The sequence below is a fragment of the Perognathus longimembris genome, chromosome 1 (genome assembly GCF_023159225.1).
Source record: "Perognathus longimembris pacificus isolate PPM17 chromosome 1, ASM2315922v1, whole genome shotgun sequence".
NCBI lineage: Eukaryota > Metazoa > Chordata > Mammalia > Rodentia > Heteromyidae > Perognathus > Perognathus longimembris.
In genome coordinates this window covers 144,027,751-144,046,472 of record NC_063161.1, presented here as the reverse complement: position 1 = coordinate 144,046,472, position 18,722 = coordinate 144,027,751, and the positions used below count along the sequence as shown (strand labels likewise).

The 18,722-nt window shown below is 45.6% G+C and overlaps 1 protein-coding gene and 1 pseudogene across 3 annotated transcripts; one reads left to right on the top strand and one right to left on the bottom strand.

Moving 5' to 3' along the window:
• The first annotated feature begins 373 nt into the window (after positions 1-373).
• Positions 374-18,520, top strand: Zfp37 (ZFP37 zinc finger protein). Of its 3 annotated transcripts, XM_048339425.1 has the most exons (5): positions 6,999-7,160; positions 11,267-11,372; positions 11,669-11,803; positions 13,934-13,990; positions 15,768-15,896. In XM_048339425.1, exons 1-4 carry the CDS (start codon positions 7,122-7,124, stop codon positions 13,954-13,956), a joined length of 303 nt encoding a protein of 100 aa, XP_048195382.1. In that variant the 5' UTR covers positions 6,999-7,121; the 3' UTR covers positions 13,957-13,990; positions 15,768-15,896. The 3 variants fall into 3 exon arrangements, with proteins under 3 accessions (XP_048195374.1, XP_048195382.1, XP_048195366.1); XM_048339417.1 differs by lacking the exons at positions 6,999-7,160; positions 13,934-13,990 and adding an exon at positions 374-575 and having other exon boundaries at positions 15,768-18,520; XM_048339409.1 differs by lacking the exon at positions 13,934-13,990 and having other exon boundaries at positions 15,768-18,520.
• Positions 12,179-13,740, bottom strand: LOC125356629 (annotated as a pseudogene).
• Positions 18,521-18,722: the final 202 nt, after the last annotated feature.

The following is an 18,722-nucleotide window of genomic DNA, read 5'->3' as shown; positions in this document are numbered from 1 at the left end:
TAGCAGTGGGGAGCTCCCCCTTGCATCTCTGGGGTCCTCTGTGCCACTGGGCCGCCTCCTTCTCCTTTACACTCTTGCCCACACTGAGGGTCTTCTCTGATGGTGTCTGAACAGAATGGAGGAAGCCCTCCCCTCCCCTGGCCTCGTCTTGCTTAGCCCCAGCGACCTGGGGGATTCTCCCTATGAGGAGTACTACCATTGATGAGGTGTCTGCACTGTGGGGTGCTAGGACAGGGTCTACTGGGTGCTTTGGGGCTGGCGCAGACAGCACCCCCACTGCGCAGGTGAGGAGCAGACATTGATTGCTCACAGTTCTGGAGCTTGGAAGGTCCCAGCTGAAGGACCCAGTGGAGGCGCCATGGGATGTGGGAGGCTCTGCACTCCCAGCCTCCGCCTTTCCTGTTCAGTGCCCAGGCTGAGGAGAGGGGAGCCCCGACCGCCCCTTCCAGCCTGGCCAGGGAGTGTTTCTTGTCCTGATGAGGTGCTCCCATGACAAACCATTTCCCAAGACACCCCTGCTGAGGCTGATGTAGAAATGTGGTTCCTCCACGGGAATGTAGAAGGACAACCACGAGGTCAGAGCAGGCTCCGGGGCAGAGCCTGGTGTGGCAGGGCTGGGGCTCCGTGTGGGGCACCTGTGGTGGTGTGGACATGGGGTGGGCTCGATGTGGGGTGTGGGGTGACATGGAGTGGGGTGGCCAGATACTCCTGTAATGACTGGTTTCTCAGGGAAGTGGTGCAGTTGGAGGGCTCTTCTTCTCTCGTTCCCCAAGCCTAGTACTTAGTTCCTCTTGGTGTATCTCTGCAAGTGAGGCTGTGGTCTCCTGCAGGGGCGGCTGTGTGGTAGCTGCCTCCCCACATAGGCTGGAGGTTCTCAGTGCTCCCATGTGTGGGGTGACATGGAGTGGGATGGCCAGAGAGTCCTGTAATGACTGGTTTCTCCGGGAAGTGGTGCAGTTGGAGGGCTCTAATTCTCCTGTCCCTGAGCCCGGTACTTAGTTCCTCTTGGTGTATCTCTGTAAGTGTGGCTGCGGTCTCTTGCAGGGGCGGCTGTGTGGTAGCTGCCTCCCCACATAGGCTGGAGGTTCTCAGAGCTCCCGTGTGTGGAGGACACAGTCTCTGGGATGGGGGCTTGCTCCTCACTTGTGTGCAGGCGGCATCCTAGGATCCTGGTGATCTCTTCTCCTGGGCGGAAGCTCCTAATGTTCCGGAAGTGCATGGGGGTGGTAGAGGAGGGATGTGGCGGGTCGCTTGGTCCTCTGGTTTCATGAGGTGGTGTGCTGTGCTCTTGGGACAGCTCCCTTGGCCTGCCTGGCCCAGGTGTAGGTATGGCGATGTGTGTGTGGGTGGGGTGGGGAGGGTGGTAGTGGAAGGTTTTCCTGGCCTCCAGAGGGGCCTGAGGACCTGAGCAGGGCCTCCATGCAGTTGGGCCTCCTATGGCACTTCGTGTCTGGGGTTAGCTGCCTCTTCACTGGAATTCCATCCTGGCCTCTCTTGGCCAAAGCAGAAGCTGTGGCAGCACAGCTACCCCTGGGTCCCTGGGCTGGGCCTGGCCCCCTCCCTGCCTCATGTTGGTTTTCCTCTTGCCTGGCAAACTGGACCCCGGGGACTTCTACTGTGCCAGGGAGCAGATCACAGGACCGCCACCTCCCAATTAGGGCCTGGAGTGGTGGCCCCGCCAACCCCACTCCCCACTCCACACCCAGGTGTGTCCCTTTCCCTGGGGCGGGGAACATGGACTTCTGTTGGGACTTCCAGTCCCCTGGCTCTGCCCTGCGTCAATCACCCTGGGTCTCCAGTATCTGGAGGGACACAGCTGGCCTGTGGCCCCTTGTGATCACTCTGTGGCCACTAGGGTCAGCTGAATTCCCCTCCTCCACAGGGTCACCGTGCTCTCCCTGTCCCTACACCTATCTTGCCTGAGCTGTGAGTCGGACCTCACATGGGCTCCCGCCCCCCCTGACACAAACCCTGGCAGAATGCCTCCCACCTCTCTTAGGACTAACCATGTCCAGGGCCTTTTTCTAATTCTGGGTACTATTTCAGAATATCAAAGAATGTTTTGGAGTTCCCCAGTAACCCAGTGCTGGGCCTCCTGGGCTTTCTCCCTGGGACACTGGGGCCTCCATGCCCATACCCCTTCCCCTGGAGTCCTGCAGAGATGCAGATGTGTAGCCAGGGGCTGTGCTGCTCCTGGGGGGAGGGAGGGTGTCTTTCTGGCTTGGGATCTCTCTTGTCCCTGACTTTCAGGACCTTTCTTTGTCTGGCCCTTCGATGCCATTTGATGCTGACAAGGACCTCCCCTGGGACAGCACCTCGACTGATGATTCCAGGTTTCCAGAGAAGCCTTAGGAGCCACGGGCTGCCACTGGGCCTAGCCACACTGCAAGCAGAAGGCAGGGCCTGGGGCCCAGGGGGATTTCCAGCAGGAACTCAGGTGCTGAGTTCTGCCCTTGCCTGAGTAACCTCAGGGCAAGTGTGGAGAAGAGGGCAGCAGTGCAGTTCGAGGGTGGCGCTGGTCACTGGCCATGCCTCAGCGGCTGGTGGGCAGGCTTCACGGGGCCCCTGGCACTGGTTCCCCCTGGGGGACCTGGCTCTGTGGGCACGGGGCATGCTCAGTGTGGAGCAGAACCCCAGCCAGGGCACAGGGCTGACAAAGGACAGGGGCAGGCCTGAGCGCAGGAGAGATTGTTCTCTTACCCATTTGTAACAGGACAGGAGCAGAAAGCTGGGTGCTGGGGGTGCACTGTGTCATCCTAGCTACTCAGGAACTGAGATGTAGAGGATCACAGGTCAAGTCTGTCAGTGCAGATGCACCCTCCAGACTCCATCTGTTGAGGAAGCAGGGCGGCAGGTGTGGCTGCCGGAGTGCCAACCCTGTGAGCTGGAAGCTGATTTCAAAAGTAACAAACCAGGTGTCCATGAATTGTAGTCTCCTCCCTCCAGTGGGGTCAGATCCACAGTCGTATGTGCCTGGGCCTGAACCTGCGGCAATCAGGGGTCTTTTGTCCTCAATGCTGAGATGCTGTTGGGGCCCTGTATCCATTTACCTGGGTGGCCCCCGTGTGCATGTGACCCCGTGCCTCCTGGCCTTGACATTTCTATTGTCCTGTATGTGCTTACTGCACGTGTAAAATGGCACAATGTGAAACAGGTAACATGCTCATGTCTATTCTGAGAAGAAACTTGCAATAAACATTTTTACATTGTGTTACATATAAAGGAAACTTTTCTGTTGAATATTTTGCTTACATGTGAAGGAAAATGTGGGTGTGAGTCTAGCCCAGCGATGGAGTTGTGTGTTAGGTTGTGGTGGGTATTTTGTATTCTCTACCTCGAGTCAGATGATCCTAGTATACACCGTGTGGGGCCTGGAACCTGGCCAGACTCTCCTGCTTTTCTTTGTTAGTGCCCTCATGCATGAATTATTTTAAAGATTAAATAAAAGAGAAATGAATAAATCATCAGGTTCTAGCACAGAGCTTTGTCCCAGGATGGAATCATGTGTAGATGTGGCCCTTCCCTGTTTCTCACTCCATCACCTGCAGTCTCCAGTGACCAGGGTACCTGGGAGGCTGAGGCCCAGCCAGTCCAGTGGGCCTGGCCGAGGCCTGAGGAGTTGACGACCTGCATGTTTAGCCCTGATCCAAGTGCTGCCGCCGCCTGTGATCCTGGGGTCCCCTTTGTTCATCAGCCCACCCTAAAGCTCCCACTCCTCCTCCTCCCTCTCCCACCTGTGCCTTCACGCAGGGAAGAGTGCCATCTCCCACACAGGTCTTGTTTGCCAGCTGTTCACTGGCTCTGTTCACACTGGCAGGGATGCGTGGTCATTTTTTCAACCCAGAGCAGTCGTATGCATACCCCATTCCTTCAAAACATCAAATCTGGGTTCCTACAATCCATTTTGAGGGGACTCTTGGCTTCTTTTAAGGAAAGAAGTTTTTTTTTTTTTTTTTTTTTTGTCCATCATGGGGCTTGAACTCAGCACCCAGGCTGTCTCTGAGCTCTTTTGCTCAAACCTCTCACTATACCACTATGAGTCACAGTGCCACTTCCGGTTTCCTGGTGGTTGCCTAGACATAAGGGTTTCATGGCTGGGTGCCAGTGGCTTACACCTGTAATCCTAGCTACTCAGGAGGCTTAGACCTGAGGATCAAGGCTTGAATTGAACCCAGGCAGGAAAGGCAATGAGACTCATCTCCAATTAACCACCAGAAAACCACAAGTGGAGGTGTGGCTACATGTAGCTTTGAGCTCAGAAGCTCAAGGACAGTGCTCAGGCCCTGAGTTCAAACCTCATGACTGACAAAACAGAAAAGGTCTCATAGGCTTTCCTGTTCTAGCTGGCATCAAACAGCAATACTTAGATCTCAGCCTCCTGAGTAGCTAGGATTACAGCATGACCCACCAGCACCCAGGAAGGAAAATAAAAGCAGGTTTTGTTGTTGTTCCTGTCTTGCAGCTTGAACTCATGGATTCTCCATGAGCTTCTTTTGCTCAAGGCTAGCAATCTACCACTTTAGTCATAGTGTCACTTCCAGCTTTTTAAAAGTTTATTGGAGGTAAGATTCTTATGGACTTCTTTCTGGCTTGAACGGCCATCCTCAAATCTCAGCCTCCTGAGTAGCTAAGATTACAGGCATGAGCCACTAGTGCTCAGTTTTTAAAAGCAGTTAAAAAATTTTCTGGAAAGGTTTCTGTCACTCGTGTATGTTCATGATTGACATGAGAATGGTCACCAAAGCAAGCGCTGGGTCTACGTCAGGGACATAAAGCAATGCAAGCCCTGAAGGCCAGGAGCCCTCGGAGGAGATAATGCCCAAAGACTCCAAAGTGTAGTAGCTCTGGGAGCACCTGGTTGATGGAGACATGGTGGGGTGGTGGCAGGCTCACTTGGTGAGTGCTCTGTTAACAGCACTGCCCTGTGTTGGGGCTATTGAACCCTCATGATTCCTCTATAGGCAGATGTTGATGCCAGCAGGGGAGGGGGCAGCCCCTGTCATTCACAGAACAAGGTGGTCACATGTGACCTCATGAACTTCCTCCCCGTGTCCATTCACAGACAAGTGTTGGGTGTATGAAGTTTGGCAGAAGTATAACGAAGTCAAACGTCCCAGTGTACACTTGCATTGTAAACCACAGTGGATTTTATTCATCCAGGAAGAGTCCTTTCCTGGAGCCTCTCACTGTGCTTGTATGAAGACTTCTGTCCATAGGCTGAGGTCCCCCAGCCCCAATGGTAGCTTTGTGGTCGAATGGCAGCGGTCTATACACTCCATCAGATGATGGTGTCAGTTTCCATCATTACAACTGTCAGCATCTAGAGGCAAGTGACCAATTTCATGAAGAGTTCCAAGATAATTGTCACACAACTGTTCCATTGTCCCACAGAATCAATACTGTCCCAGAATCAAAACTGTTCCATTGTCCTACAGAACTGAAAGGCTAATGAAGCTTTAAAACAGATGAGCTCTATAAACCCTGCTTCCATAGAATAGTCTTACTCTGTGACTCTGCCCAACTCTTGAGGTTCTGGATGGTGGAGTTAGAATGTCATGTGAACTTTCTGACACCTTGTCCTGGAGATGAACACCAGGGATCACTGGTCGCAGAGAATGTCCAGTCCCTGTTAGTGGCCCTCCCAGGTGGTTACACCTTTTCCCCTTCAGGACTGGGTTGGAAATTTGGGTGCAACTACACTCAATGCAAATGAAAAAGAAGGGAAAGGAAAGGGAGGAGAGGGAAGTGGTGAGGAGGGAAACAAGAGGACAGAAATAACTTCTTTTGAAGAGACAGTTTTTTTTGTTGTTGTTGAAAGAATACCTTTAAGCCGTTGCACAAAGAGGTTCCAACTCAACAATTTATGAGTACAGTGCATTTTGATCAAGGCCACCCTTTCATGGTTCTCTTTCATGGGATGTAAGTGTACCTGGTGGTTAAATATTCAAGCTTGTCCACTCCAAGGAAAACACCAGTACCTGCTGACCTTTGCTGACCTGAGGTCTGGGTGAGGCCTGTGTTCCCCCTCTAACTCATTCTGTTCTGTCCTTGGCCTTGTGTCCTAGGCGTCGTCCCAGGAACTTGAGATCTCTTAAGTGAGAAGTGAGACTTGAGAGAGAAGAAACTATTCTTCACATCGTGTAGGAATTTAGGGAAGGGAGACAATTAAAATTTAGAAACCGTCTTGAGGGTAGGCATTCTAAGTGGATCTTTTTTTTTCTTTTAAGGAATCATTAAAGAAATTATTTAAATCATTTTATGAGCACACATTCACTCTACCAGGGGAAGGTGGACTTCACTGCGACAATGTATTGCAATCAATCTCCCCTCCTCCATCGCGCCTTTTGAATCCCCCTCTCCCCTTCCACCTAAGGGAGGGTTTTTCAGGCGCTCAGTGAAGAAGTTGCACTCGGGTAGAAGGCGGAGAGGCCGAGGACAGCGACTGGATCAGGGCACGAGTGCAGGGATGGGGTGTCCGAGTCCAGGAAAGGAAGGAGTCCGGAAGAGCACTCGGCCTCTGGGCCCAAGCGGAGTTCGGCCGGGGGAGAGAGGTTGTGCGGCCGTGGCTCGGATCCAGCTCCCCGAGAGCACGCCGAGGCCCGCGGAACGTCCTCTCGGTCCGTTGCGGCGGCGACGGACACAGCAGCGGCGCCCCGGGGCTGGGTGCGTCTCCACCAGTACCAGCCCGGGCCGGCCATGACCCCGGGATTAACGTCATTTCCCCCGACCCGACTTTCCTCCTTTCGACCTCGAGTGTCCCCGAAACGGATTGCATCGACGTCCTTGGAAAAGCACCTCCAAGTCTGGTGACAGGACTCCACGGCCTCAGGGCGACTCTCACGCCCCGGAACGCGACTGCCAGACCGAGGCTCCGCCCCCTTCCGGCCGCCAGCGTCCCAGAGGCCCCCGCGCGCCCTTGTACGGAGGAGGCCTTCCAAGATGGCTGCGCCCGTGAGCGACCGCTTCTGGGCACCGCCATCGCCTCTGCGGGACCCCACTGAGGCCGCGCTCTTGGAGGCTGCCATCTCGGCCTCCGGCTGTAATCAAAATCCTAACAAAGCCAGAGGTGGGGCATCCGAGGAGTACCTGGCGCAGCCCAAGAGGCCGGGCACCCGCCCGAGATGGCTGTGTCCCCTCCCGGGGGCAGCGACAAGGCGAAGGTTAGCGATGGCGACGGGTTGGGGGGTGGGGAGGGCGGGTTGGCGGGGTGTCGGAGGATAACCTGGGAAGCCAAGGTGCTGAAGGGTCCTTTGGGAGTCCTTGGTGATTGCTGTGGTTTTAGGCAATCAGCACTAGGAGGATCTGTGGGGACAGTGACGTACGTGTGTGTGTGTGTGTGTGTGTGTGTGTGTGTATCTGTGGGGACAGTGACGTACGTGTGTGTGTGTGTGTGTGTGTGTGTGTGTGTGTGTGTGGCGGTGATCAGGAAGCTTTGTGTTGTACCAGAGATTGGGAAGGTCTATGAAGGTTGGACTGTCAAAACCCTGCAGGCGCAGATTTGGGGAATGGAGGGCCTGGAAGTACCCTGTGATCGTCAAGGGTTGCAGCCCTGGGGCCAGCGATGGTGATGTCTGTGGATGTCTGATCCGCAGTCTCTGAGAGTCCGTGGTTATCCGTACCCTGATGGGCAGTGGGGGAACCTGTGGATGGGGAGGGGGCGGTGATGTGATGTGGGGAGTCAGTGTTGAGGTGTTTGTGAGCGTGGGAAGATGTGCCATCTGGGGAGAAAAGTGGTCAGTGATTAGGTGGTGTCCAGGAGTCCTTACTGAAACAGAACACAAGGGAAAAGAAGAATCAGGATTAACATCTAGGCTTCTAGCCCGCAGGAACTAGGTGAACAGTGAGCCCACTTTCTGAGAAAGTATATTCCAAGTATTGGATATCACATTTGGCAGAAGGAAATGGGGTTGCCTCATCAAGATGACCATTACACATCCTATTAGGAATGTTGAGGAGCCTTTAGACATATGGGTCTGGAACCTGGAGGAGGTTTAGGCCAAGGGATTGGTATTTAAAGGCAGCAGAGTAAGGATGATATTGAAAGCCCTAAGACTGACTAAGATCACCTAGGAAGAGAACAGTGCATAGGGTAATTAAAGAGGACCAAGGGTAGAGTTTTGAGTCATTTTTGCATTCAGAAGTCTGGTAGAAGAAAACAAAACAAAACAGGAAAACAAACAAAGAGGATGAAGGGTGGTCACGAGATAGGAGGGGAATGCAAATATGGTATCAGGAAAGCATAGGGAAGAAAGCTTTTCAAGATGAGAGCAATCAGTGATGTCATGTGCTCTTGCAAGTCCCAAAGTATGATGGTAGAGAATTTGATTTTGACAAGATATATAGTCCAGTGGTTATTTTGACAGATGAGAGCTTTTTTTTTTTTTGCCAATCCTGGGCCTTGGACTCAGGGCTTGAGCACTGTCCCTTGCTTCTTTTTGCTCAAGGATAGCACTCTGCCACTTGAGCCACAGTGTCACTTTTGGCCATTTTGTCTATATGTGGTGCTGGGGAATCAAACCCAGGACTTCATGCACTCTTGCCACTAGGCCATATTCCCAACCCCAAGATGAGAGCTTTTTTGTCAGAGTGATAAGAATGAAATCCTGTTGGAGTGAGTTGAAAGAAGGAGAAAATAATGAAATGGAATTGGTGGTAGCAGGGAAGGTAATTTTTGTCTCTTTGCACTGATTTTTCTACTTGGAGTATGAGGCAGATTTGTCAGCTGAGAGTAGGAAAGAAAGAGATGTTTGAGATTTCAGAAAGAGGAAAATGTCAGAGGCAATTTCATGGAAAAAAGGAAAGTGAATTCCCTAGGGATAAGTAGTAGAATTGCAGACAGTTTTGGATACCCATTTGAGGTCCATATTTTAAATATGAAGTGAGACCAGAGAGCACAGTCGTTTGATTTCTCTCTTGCCACACTGTAGAGATATGTTAAAAGGCAAGATGGGTTTAACTGAAGTTGAAGCTTTGATAGGTGAGCACAGAAGAGAAGAGGGACAAGAAAATGAAAACTTTAATGTTTGGAATGGAATGAAATGTGTATGGTACATATTTATGGAATAAGCATACGTGGCAGTAAAAGGTTTTGAAAAAGTGGTTTGTGGAGGGCTGGTAAATAGGTTGCCTAGTGTGGATGGAAGAAAAGGTTGTTGGCATCAGGGAAGAGAGACCAGGATGTTAAATGGCTCTTCTACACTGATACAGAAATGATAAAGGGATAGTGCAGAGTGAATAATGGCCAGAGTCTGGCAAAGAGGAAGTTGATGCTAGTTTTCAGTGACTGGCGTAGGATAACTACAAAACCGAGTTAACCCAGGAGGCCTAAAACTACCTTCTTAGAAGGCTCACCTGGGAAGTTAGTTTTCAGAAGGGTTTCAGCCATTCCAGAAATCCTAACAGTAGCATCCTGGGGTTAAAATATAGAAAGGATGTTTGTTGGGCTGAACACTTGCTTTCCTTTTGGGATCTGGAATTCTTATACATGTAAGCCCAAGTCCCTATATGACTAGTTCCCCAGTAAGCACCTTGGCACTGAGTCTCTTGAGCTTTCTTAGCAGACAACATGTCATACATGTTGCAAAGAATTCATTACCTCTAAAGGAATTAAATATCATCCTGTGTGACTCCACTAGTATGGATGCCTGTGCCTGGTTTTGTCTCATGCTGATGAACTTATTTGCTTTGTTTCATTTTACTGTAAAAAAAAATCATAGTGGTGAATACAGCTATAGGGTGAGTCTTGGGAATACTCCTGTTGAACCAATGAACCAACGAAGGTTAACAGGTCTAAGTCTGGTGACACTGTAAACAAGCTGGGAAGTTTTGGAAATGTATTAAGAGATGGCTGAAGTAATTATTTAGCTCATCTTCAGATCTTAAGGCATATATGTCATGGTGGGGGAGGAAGCTCTTCACTTGATACCCATCTAAACAAGCAAGTTCCTCAGATGACAGGTCAACATTAGTTAAAGCAAGAAAGTGATGGGGCTAGCTAAATGAGTTGAGGGTGGAGTGGGTTTTTTTTTTTTTTTTTTTGACGGTGATCAAGGTTTCTGTAAATGGCTGCTGCTGGAGAGTTCTGTTTGTGTCAGTGTTTGGGAGTTGGTGGATTAGGTATATAGGGACATAAAGGAAACAGAGTTCCAGGTGTCCTGTAGTCTTAGTGGTTGAGGGAACTGGAGGGAAATGTGGTTGTCTGTGGGGACAGGTAATGACGCTGGTGACTGGTTGGTTTGCTGTGGTCAGTCATTTTGGAATTAGAGGCTGAGTGATTAAGGAGGGTTATAACTGGTCCAGTGATCAGGAGGCCAGTGGCTGGTAATGATGGCAGTTATTAGGACTCTATGACTGGAGGTGTGTGGGGCTAGAGATTAGTAACATATGCAGATAATGAATTAGTGTTCTGTGGGAATAAGGAATTATCTTTTTCTTCTGTCTGTTGTGGGGCTTGAACACAGGGCCTGGATATTGTACTTGAGCTTTTTTGAACAATGCTAGTGCTTTGTCTCTTTGAGCCACTTCCGGTTTTCTGGTGGGTAATTGAAGATAAGAGTTTCATGAACTTTCCTGCCCAAGTAGGCTTTGAACTGCATTACTCAGCCTCCTAAGTAGCTAGGATTACATGTGTGAACCGCTAGCACCCAGCCAAGGGTTATCTTTAAATGTTAAACAAGCATGTCTGAATATGTACTTATTATCAAGTTTCCCCAATAGCCATGCCATCTTCTGTTCACCTGTCTCATACAAAAACCTTAACTGTAAATTTAATATTTCTCCCCTTGACTAACCCCTTCCAGTTATAGTCTTGTTTATTTATTTATTTTTACATCCATACTTTTTGATTTTGAGGATAGTTTTTGTAATAGTTACACAAGTTACTTAAATTTACCTAGGCAGCCGGGCACTGGAAACTCAAGCTTGTAATCCTAGCTATTCAGGAGGCTGAGATCTGAGGATTGCAGTTCGAAGCCGGCTGAGGCAGAAAAGTCTGTGAGACTCTCATCTCCAATAAACTACTCAGAAAAAGCCAGAAGTGGCTCTGTGGCTCACGTGGTAGCGTGCTAGCCTTGAGCCAAAGAAGCTCAGGGATAGCGTCTAGCCCCTGAGTTCAAGCCCCTCAGGACCAGCAAAACCACAAAACAAAACAAAAATTTACCTAGACATGGTCTATAGTGAGTGGTCAAGGTAGGCCCAAGATGTTGTCTTGTCCAAATCACTCACCAAATGGAAGAACCCTGGACTGAATAGCAATTTGCTGTTACAGGGATCAATAGCATTTAAAGATGCGGAAGGGGAGAGACTGGATCCTGCACAGAGGGACGTGCACAAGGATGCCATGCTGGAGAACAACGGCAACCTAGTCTCAAAGGGTGAGGACCAGTCCCATGCCATTCGAAATGTGTTCGCTGTGATGCTGTCTTCCTAAAGTTTTGGTAGGTTCGGCCTTAATTTTTAGTGGATTAACAATTGGAATCCATTTTTGGTGCTAAGCATCTCTTCTAAAAATGAGAGGCCCCACTTGGTTGAGTTATAGGCTCGTTCACATTGTGAAACTTCAGCAGACTAATATGCTTATTAGTCTTGAAAGGCCCTGAAGGGCAAACGTTGGGGCTTCATTTCTGGGGTGCTGGTTCTAACGCTAAGTTTCTACCATTCTCATGAGCAGAGTATCGAGCTCCCAAACCAGACATGATGTCCAAGTTGAAACAAAGAGAAGAGCCATGTCTGGGGAAGAGGAAAAAACCCAGTCAAAGTCATCTAAGTAAAATAGCAAGACCCAAGCCAATAAGGGCCAATGGAAGTAAGTTCTTAATTTCTTGATATAACATTGGAGTTAAGAATAACTTATTCTTAAATTCTTCTTAAAGATCTCATGCCATGTTTTCTTTTAAAGACTTTTTTATTAGCATATATCAGTTGTACAAGGGGATTTCATTGCAATACTTCCATATATGTATATAATGTCTGCTGGTCAGACTCATCTCTCTATCATTCTCCCTCATCTTCTCTTCTTAAAATGGTTTCAACAGATTTAATTAGCCTATAGTTTCATACATGTTTATGAAGTATTTTGACCATATTACCATCACATTTTCTTTCAATGGGTAAATGGCTTATTTCAATGAAATACTCCACTCAAATAAAAGTAATGTGCAAGGATTGATTTTATTACTCCTTAGTTTTGGAGAACAGCAAGGCATCTTATTACTCACTCCTTCTATTCCATAAAGGCTTTCACTAGTTTCAGCACACGCACAGTATTTTCATAACTGGGCTTTGGAGTTGTTATAGACATGTCAGTATTTTTTTTTTTTGTCTTTTCTTTTTGGTACTGGGGATTGAACCCAGGACATTGCACTTGCTAGGCAAGCGCTTTGCCACTGAGCTACATCCCAGTGACATGTCAGTATTTTTACTATCCATCTACCTCACCAGTTCCTCGTATTTTTCTCCAATATTGAAGCCAAGAGTACACTAAAACTTGTATGAGTAGATAGGGAAGAGATTTACAGGCTGCTGGTCAACTTCTTCCAAGTGGTTGGAGACTTGCATTAGGCATGCGAGCCACTGGTGGTGTCTCAGTCCAAGTTGGTGTCCAGTCTCATGGGTTAAAGTCTTACAGAATCTCAGCCACAAAACACCAGTGATCTCAGGAACATAGTATTATTAAAACAGAATAGTCACTGGAAGATACTCTTTCAGGCTTGTTCACTATGTCCTTACAGTGTGAGCTATAGAAAGCCCCGCCATACTTGGCAAAGCTGAATATCCCCATGCCATCCATCAAAGGGGCCTGTCCAAAGACAAAGTTCCTGGGGTCTCTCGGGTAATGATCAATCATGGTTATCTCCACAACACAGAAGGAATCTTCATTGACATTTCTCCTTATTAAAAAAAATACTTGTTATTATAAAGGTATTGTACCGAGAGGTTATCATTTTCACATTTCTTTTTTTAACTTTAGGATATGCCCCATGTGGATCTGTAGATTCTGTGTGTGATCATTGACTCAAAAGGAATACCTCAGAAAACTAAGAAGCAAACAAAAAACAAGTCAGGAACAGGTGGCTCAGAGCTGTAATCCTAGCTTCTCAGGTGTGTGAGATCTGAGGATTGCAGTTCAAAGCCAGGAAAGTCTTTGAGACTCTTACCTCCAACAAATCCCCAGGAAACCAGAAGCGTGCTGTGGCTCAGGTGGTAGAGTGCTAGCCTTGAGCAAAAGAGCTCAGAGAGCGCCCAGGCCCCGAGTTCAAGATCCACAACCAACAAAAACAATGAAAAAAAAGTAAAAAAGAGAAATGTTTCACAGTATACCCTCAGCCATTTAATATATTCTTTGTGATAATTCTAGTGTTTGCCAGAGATGCTACAGACTGTGTATAAGTAGTGCATATGTCTGAAGTCTTTAGATATCACTGAGAAACTGTTCAAAATCTGGAGGAACCTCAGGGTGAGAGATAAAGAGAGATCACTGGCTGGCTGGAAAGTTTCATTCATTAAGCATTTTTTCTCCAGAATCTAGTTTCTTATACTGTGCATAAACACTGGGTTCTTTGTGATGAAGGCTGTTGTTAGTGTCTGTTCAGGGTGCTGGACTACTTGCATTTCACATTCTTACGTAGAGCTCTCATCCTTCAGTTGAATGAGTCAAACAGACATGACACCCGGAAGCCTTCTTTATAAAGTAGGAAGATCACACTGAAGGTTTTTTTTTTTTTACCTTACAAGGACTAGCATAATTGGGAAAGTGTGTGGAGGACTTTAGGAAGGCAGTGTGAAAGGTTAGGAGGCCTGCATGGCCATGTCTAATAGTCATGGAGATGTTCACCAGGACAGGCCTTGTCTGGGCACCACCCTCCTGACTCCTGCAGCTGCCCCCGCATACACGCACCCTGCTGATATAACATCTTTTTTCCTTCTTTTAAATCAGGAAGAAGCATTAAAAATAATTAGAATCTCCCAGGGAAGAAGAGTTCAAATTACAAAGGTTTGCTATCCTTAGAGATTCTAATATCTCTTCCTTCTCTGAGTCTGTCTGTATAAGAGGTTTTCCAGTGAGGTTCACTGTACCCGTGAGCCAGGGTTACTTATGGGACTTTGTTCTACTTATATCCTTCAGCTTAAACTAATTTTTGTTCCATTACAGAATGATCCCAAATCATTAATGGAAAAGGTTTTTTTTTTTTTTTTTGCCCCAGCTATATATCCTTATTCTGCATAATTTTCATTTGAGGACGTATGGTAAAAGATTGTTTTTTAGTTGGCAAATAATGGTCATGTGGCAAAGGGGAAAATGGTAAGAAGAACCACATGATAATGTTCAAAATCACTGTTTGGAAGTGATTTTCAGCTCCCATGTTATTGGGTGGAGCATCACTCCTAGTTCAACAGGGTGGAAGTATGTCATCTTCTCACAGGGAGGTGTGCTGCAGATCAAGTGGCTGTGCTTTTGAAGGGTCTAGGTGTAATCATTCCATACGGAATAACAATATCATTTATTATGGTCTCAGATTGTGCCAGGTAAAAATATGAAAACCAAGGCTCTATTCCTCTGGTATCGGCCCCTCAGAAAGTTAACTGGTCCCTCCTATAGCCCCCTTTTCTTACTCATGCACTCCTTTGCTCAGCTTTCAGAAGACACCTTTTAGCTCTTGATCTCATTTCCATTTACCTTATCTAATGTAATGCTTAAAACAATACCCATTTTCCTTATACCCTCAATTATTCTCCCACACTCCATCCATACTCTGATTGCCCAAGGTGTCAAGTTCTTTCCTTACATATTCAAATGTTCTTAGATATTTCTTCCAAATCTCTTGGCATAATGGTCCTGCCTTCAAATGCCTTTGTTTCTCCTCCGTTCAGTATGAAATGCTCTGGATTTGTGGTCTATGACACATAATCATGTCAGTTTTCTCCTTCATTTTTACAGTTAGATTCCATAGAAGTCTTCATCACCATACTTTACTAGTTTTGATTAGCCTAAAGCTCTGGGACATCTAATAATACCAGTTCACTGGCTTTTATCCTCTGCCTCTAAATGCTTTACTATTTACTCACCAGCTTCTCCTCTTCACTCTACTGAAGTGTCCTCCACTATTCATTCCTATTTTCTATTGTATTTCCCTCAAATAGATAATTTATTATGCAGATACAGTTACTTATCCAACTCTGATGTCTTCTAAATGGATATCTCCAGTTCCTTTGTTCCTATCTGACCTCTTGTAGAGAAGTTTTTCTTAAGGCATCAGAAATTGCAAGTCTTGTCTTTATAAATTAGAGGTTCTTTTTAACTTCCCTTCTTTTAAAAAATCAGAATCGACTCTTGATTCTGGGACAACTGCAGGACTATAGGCATGGTTCAACAATAAGAGCACCTGTTTGTCATGTGCAGTGCCCTGAATTCAAATCCAAGTACCACCCCTCATTAAAAAGCACTAACTATAATCCGAAGCTCTTTTAACTTCAGTTACTCCTTATTCATTGCTCCTTGTATTTCTGTCCAGCTTACAAAGTTATATTTTCAAGCATCCAAAGCTGTTTCTCATCACTATTTTCAGTTTTCTTTTCCTGATTTTACTGTAGCATCTCCCCTTCAAGTCTAGAAAGATAGAGACATTTGCTGTTGATATCAATTTCACTTTGGGATATTACAGTTGAATAAAGATCCAACCCCACAACAGGATATTTCCTTGTGAAACTTATAAAGATGTCAAATGAGTGTCTAGAAATTCACAAGAATGTCTCATTGAATTTGATTTTAGATGAAGTCCAACAAAATGATGACCAGCCAGAGAATACCCAGAAATCTCAAAAGGAGCTCACTGAGGAAGTTACATTCAAGAAGAAAATTCCAACTAAGAAAAAAGGCAATGAAGAAAGTGGTTCATTGGTGAAAAAGAATAATGTGAGTATGAAACATGTACCTTCAAAAAAAAGACTTCTTAAATTTGATTCACCTGAAAAAAATCTGAAACAGAATTTAGATTCACCTGGTGAGATGAAAAGAAATGCAAAAAAGAAACCGGATATAGCTAAAGAACATGAGAAATTGTTCAGCCATGGCTTATCAGATACAAAGAAAGAAAAAAATGAAGCTGGAAAGAAACATGAAAAATTATCCAACCATAGTTTATCTGATAAGTGTGACACAACTCAGACTGGCAAGAAAAGTGAGAAATTATGCCATCCTAGCCCATCTCCTACTAAGCAAGGCAAAATCCAAACTGGAGAGAAACGTAAGAAATCATCCAGCCATAGTTCATCTACTAAGCCTGGCAAAACTGAAGCTTGTGTGAACCCCTATGAATGTAGTCAATGTGGGAAAGTTCTCAGCCATAAACAAGGACTCATTGACCACCAGAGAATTCATACTGGGGAGAAGCCTTATGAATGTAATGAATGTGGGATAGCCTTTAGCCAAAAGTCCCACCTTGTTGTACATCAGCGAACTCACACGGGAGAAAAACCATATGAATGTACTCAGTGTGGCAAAGCCCATGGTCATAAACATGCCCTCACTGACCACCTAAGAATTCATACTGGAGAAAAGCCCTATGAATGTACTGAATGTGGGAAAACCTTCAGACATAGCTCAAACCTTATTCAACATGTGAGATCTCATACAGGTGAGAAGCCTTATGAATGTAAGGAATGTGGGAAATCCTTTAGGTATAATTCTTCTCTTACTGAGCATGTGAGAACTCATACAGGTGAAATCCCATATGAATGTAATGAATGTGGCAAAGCCTTTAAGTACAGCTCATCCCTGACTAAGCATATGCGAATTCATACGGGTGAGAAACCCTTCGAATGTAATGAATGTGGGAAAACTTTCAGCAAGAAGTCACACCTCCTTATACATCAACGAACTCATACAAAGGAGAAACCTTACAAATGTGATGAATGTGGGAAAGCCTTTGGGCATAGTTCATCTCTTACTTATCATATGAGAACACATACAGGTGAAAGTCCCTTTGAATGTAGTCAGTGTGGGAAGGCCTTTAAACAAATTGAAGGCCTTACTCAACACCAGAGAGTTCATACTGGGGAGAAACCCTTTGAATGCAATGATTGTGGCAAAGCCTTTAGCCAAAAAGCACACCTTATTGTACATCAGAGAACTCATACGGGGGAGAAACCCTTTGAATGTAATGAATGTGGAAAAGCCTTCAATGCAAAATCACAACTTGTTATACATCAGAGATCCCACACTGGAGAGAAACCCTACGAATGTAGTAAATGTGGGAAAGCTTTCAAACAAAATGTATCCCTTACAAAACATATGAAAACTCACTCAGAAGAGAAAACTCATGAATCAAGTTAATACAGGAAAATATTTTTGAACCTTTGTTAGCATATCTTAGTTGTAAGTGGGGGTTTACAGCGATATTCTCATATATTCATAGTGTACCCCAGTCAAGCTCACCCTCTTCATAGGGCCTCTTGTTCTCTTCTCCCTTCTTAAAACAATTCCAGTAAGTTTCAGTGTTTTATTTTTATTCATGTATACAAAGTACTTTGATGATTAACCCTTCATATGGGAACTTTGATAGCTAAACTGATGATTTTGTTTAATCTTAGAAATAGTCTAAACTTGAAAAATGTTAGAAAACATTTCGCAAGATACCTTGTTCTGTACAAGAGAATTTGAGTGTGGATCTTATATAGAAGTAATGGGTGGAAATGAGAGATTAACTTGACATCATACCCCTTACAAAAAAATACTGTTTCGTGATTCTCAACTATTGTAAATGAGCTACTTGTTAAAATTAAAACATATTTTTAAAAAAATCCCTAAAAACATAAAAAGGTTAAAACAAAGTATCCAAATTGTGAATTATGTGAATAATCAGGGCAATGAAGGAATAAGTTAACCGTGCCAACAGTTCCTAAGTTGTTTGGATGCTGTGTACTTATATACCACATATTTGAATGGCATTTGCCTATCTAGTAATTGCCCTGTGCAAACTCATGTGGTCATCCCTACTGAAGATGTTATCATCTAGCTCTTAATGTGTATCTGAGCTTATATACCTATAAAAAGCTTCACAGAAGGCTTTCATTTATCTCAGAATTATTAACAGAAAATTAAGAAAAAGTAGGAGAAAAGTGACTGAGCATAGAAATGTACTGGTAGGAAATAACATCCAAGAGATACTGTTAGGTACTAAAAAGTAGATTGTGAAGCCATGTTTGTCACTGTGTAATAATAGGTATGTATGTATTTCTGTCTCTCTTTGTGTGTGTATGTATGCATATATATTTATATACTTGTATGTCAATCGATTTTCTTTTTAAAACAATACAGAAGAAACTTAACAGTTGCTAACGAGCGAAGGAATACAGGACTGAGGGTCTGAGATGGGAGTGAGACCTCTTTTGTGTATACTGCTTGAAATTTGTATCATGTACTTATATTAGTTTCACATTTAAAATACCTTTTTTTGGGGTCAGTTATGGGGCTTGAACTCAGTGGTTGGGTGCTGTCCCTGAGCTTTCATGCTCAAGGCTAGTGCTCTACCACTTTGAGCCATAGTGCCACTTCCCATTTTCTGGTGGTTAATTAGGGACAAGAGTCTCACAGACTTTCTTACGAGGGCTGGCTTTGAACCTTGATCTTCAGATCTCAGCCTCCTGAGTAGCTATGATTACAGGTGTAAGCCACTGGCGCTCAGCTTTAAAATACTTTTAATATGTATAAATAAACATTATGAATA

Excerpts from the sequence above, each read along its gene's own strand:
- Zfp37 (XM_048339409.1), top strand. The coding sequence starts at position 7,122 with ATGGCTGTGTCCCCTCCCGGGGGCAGCGACAAGGCGAAG. Across the intron at positions 7,161-11,266 it reads GGGGCAGCGACAAGGCGAAG|GGATCAATAGCATTTAAAGA; the intron begins GTTAGCGATGGC and ends TTGCTGTTACAG. Across the intron at positions 11,373-11,668 it reads CGGCAACCTAGTCTCAAAGG|AGTATCGAGCTCCCAAACCA; the intron begins GTGAGGACCAGT and ends TCTCATGAGCAG.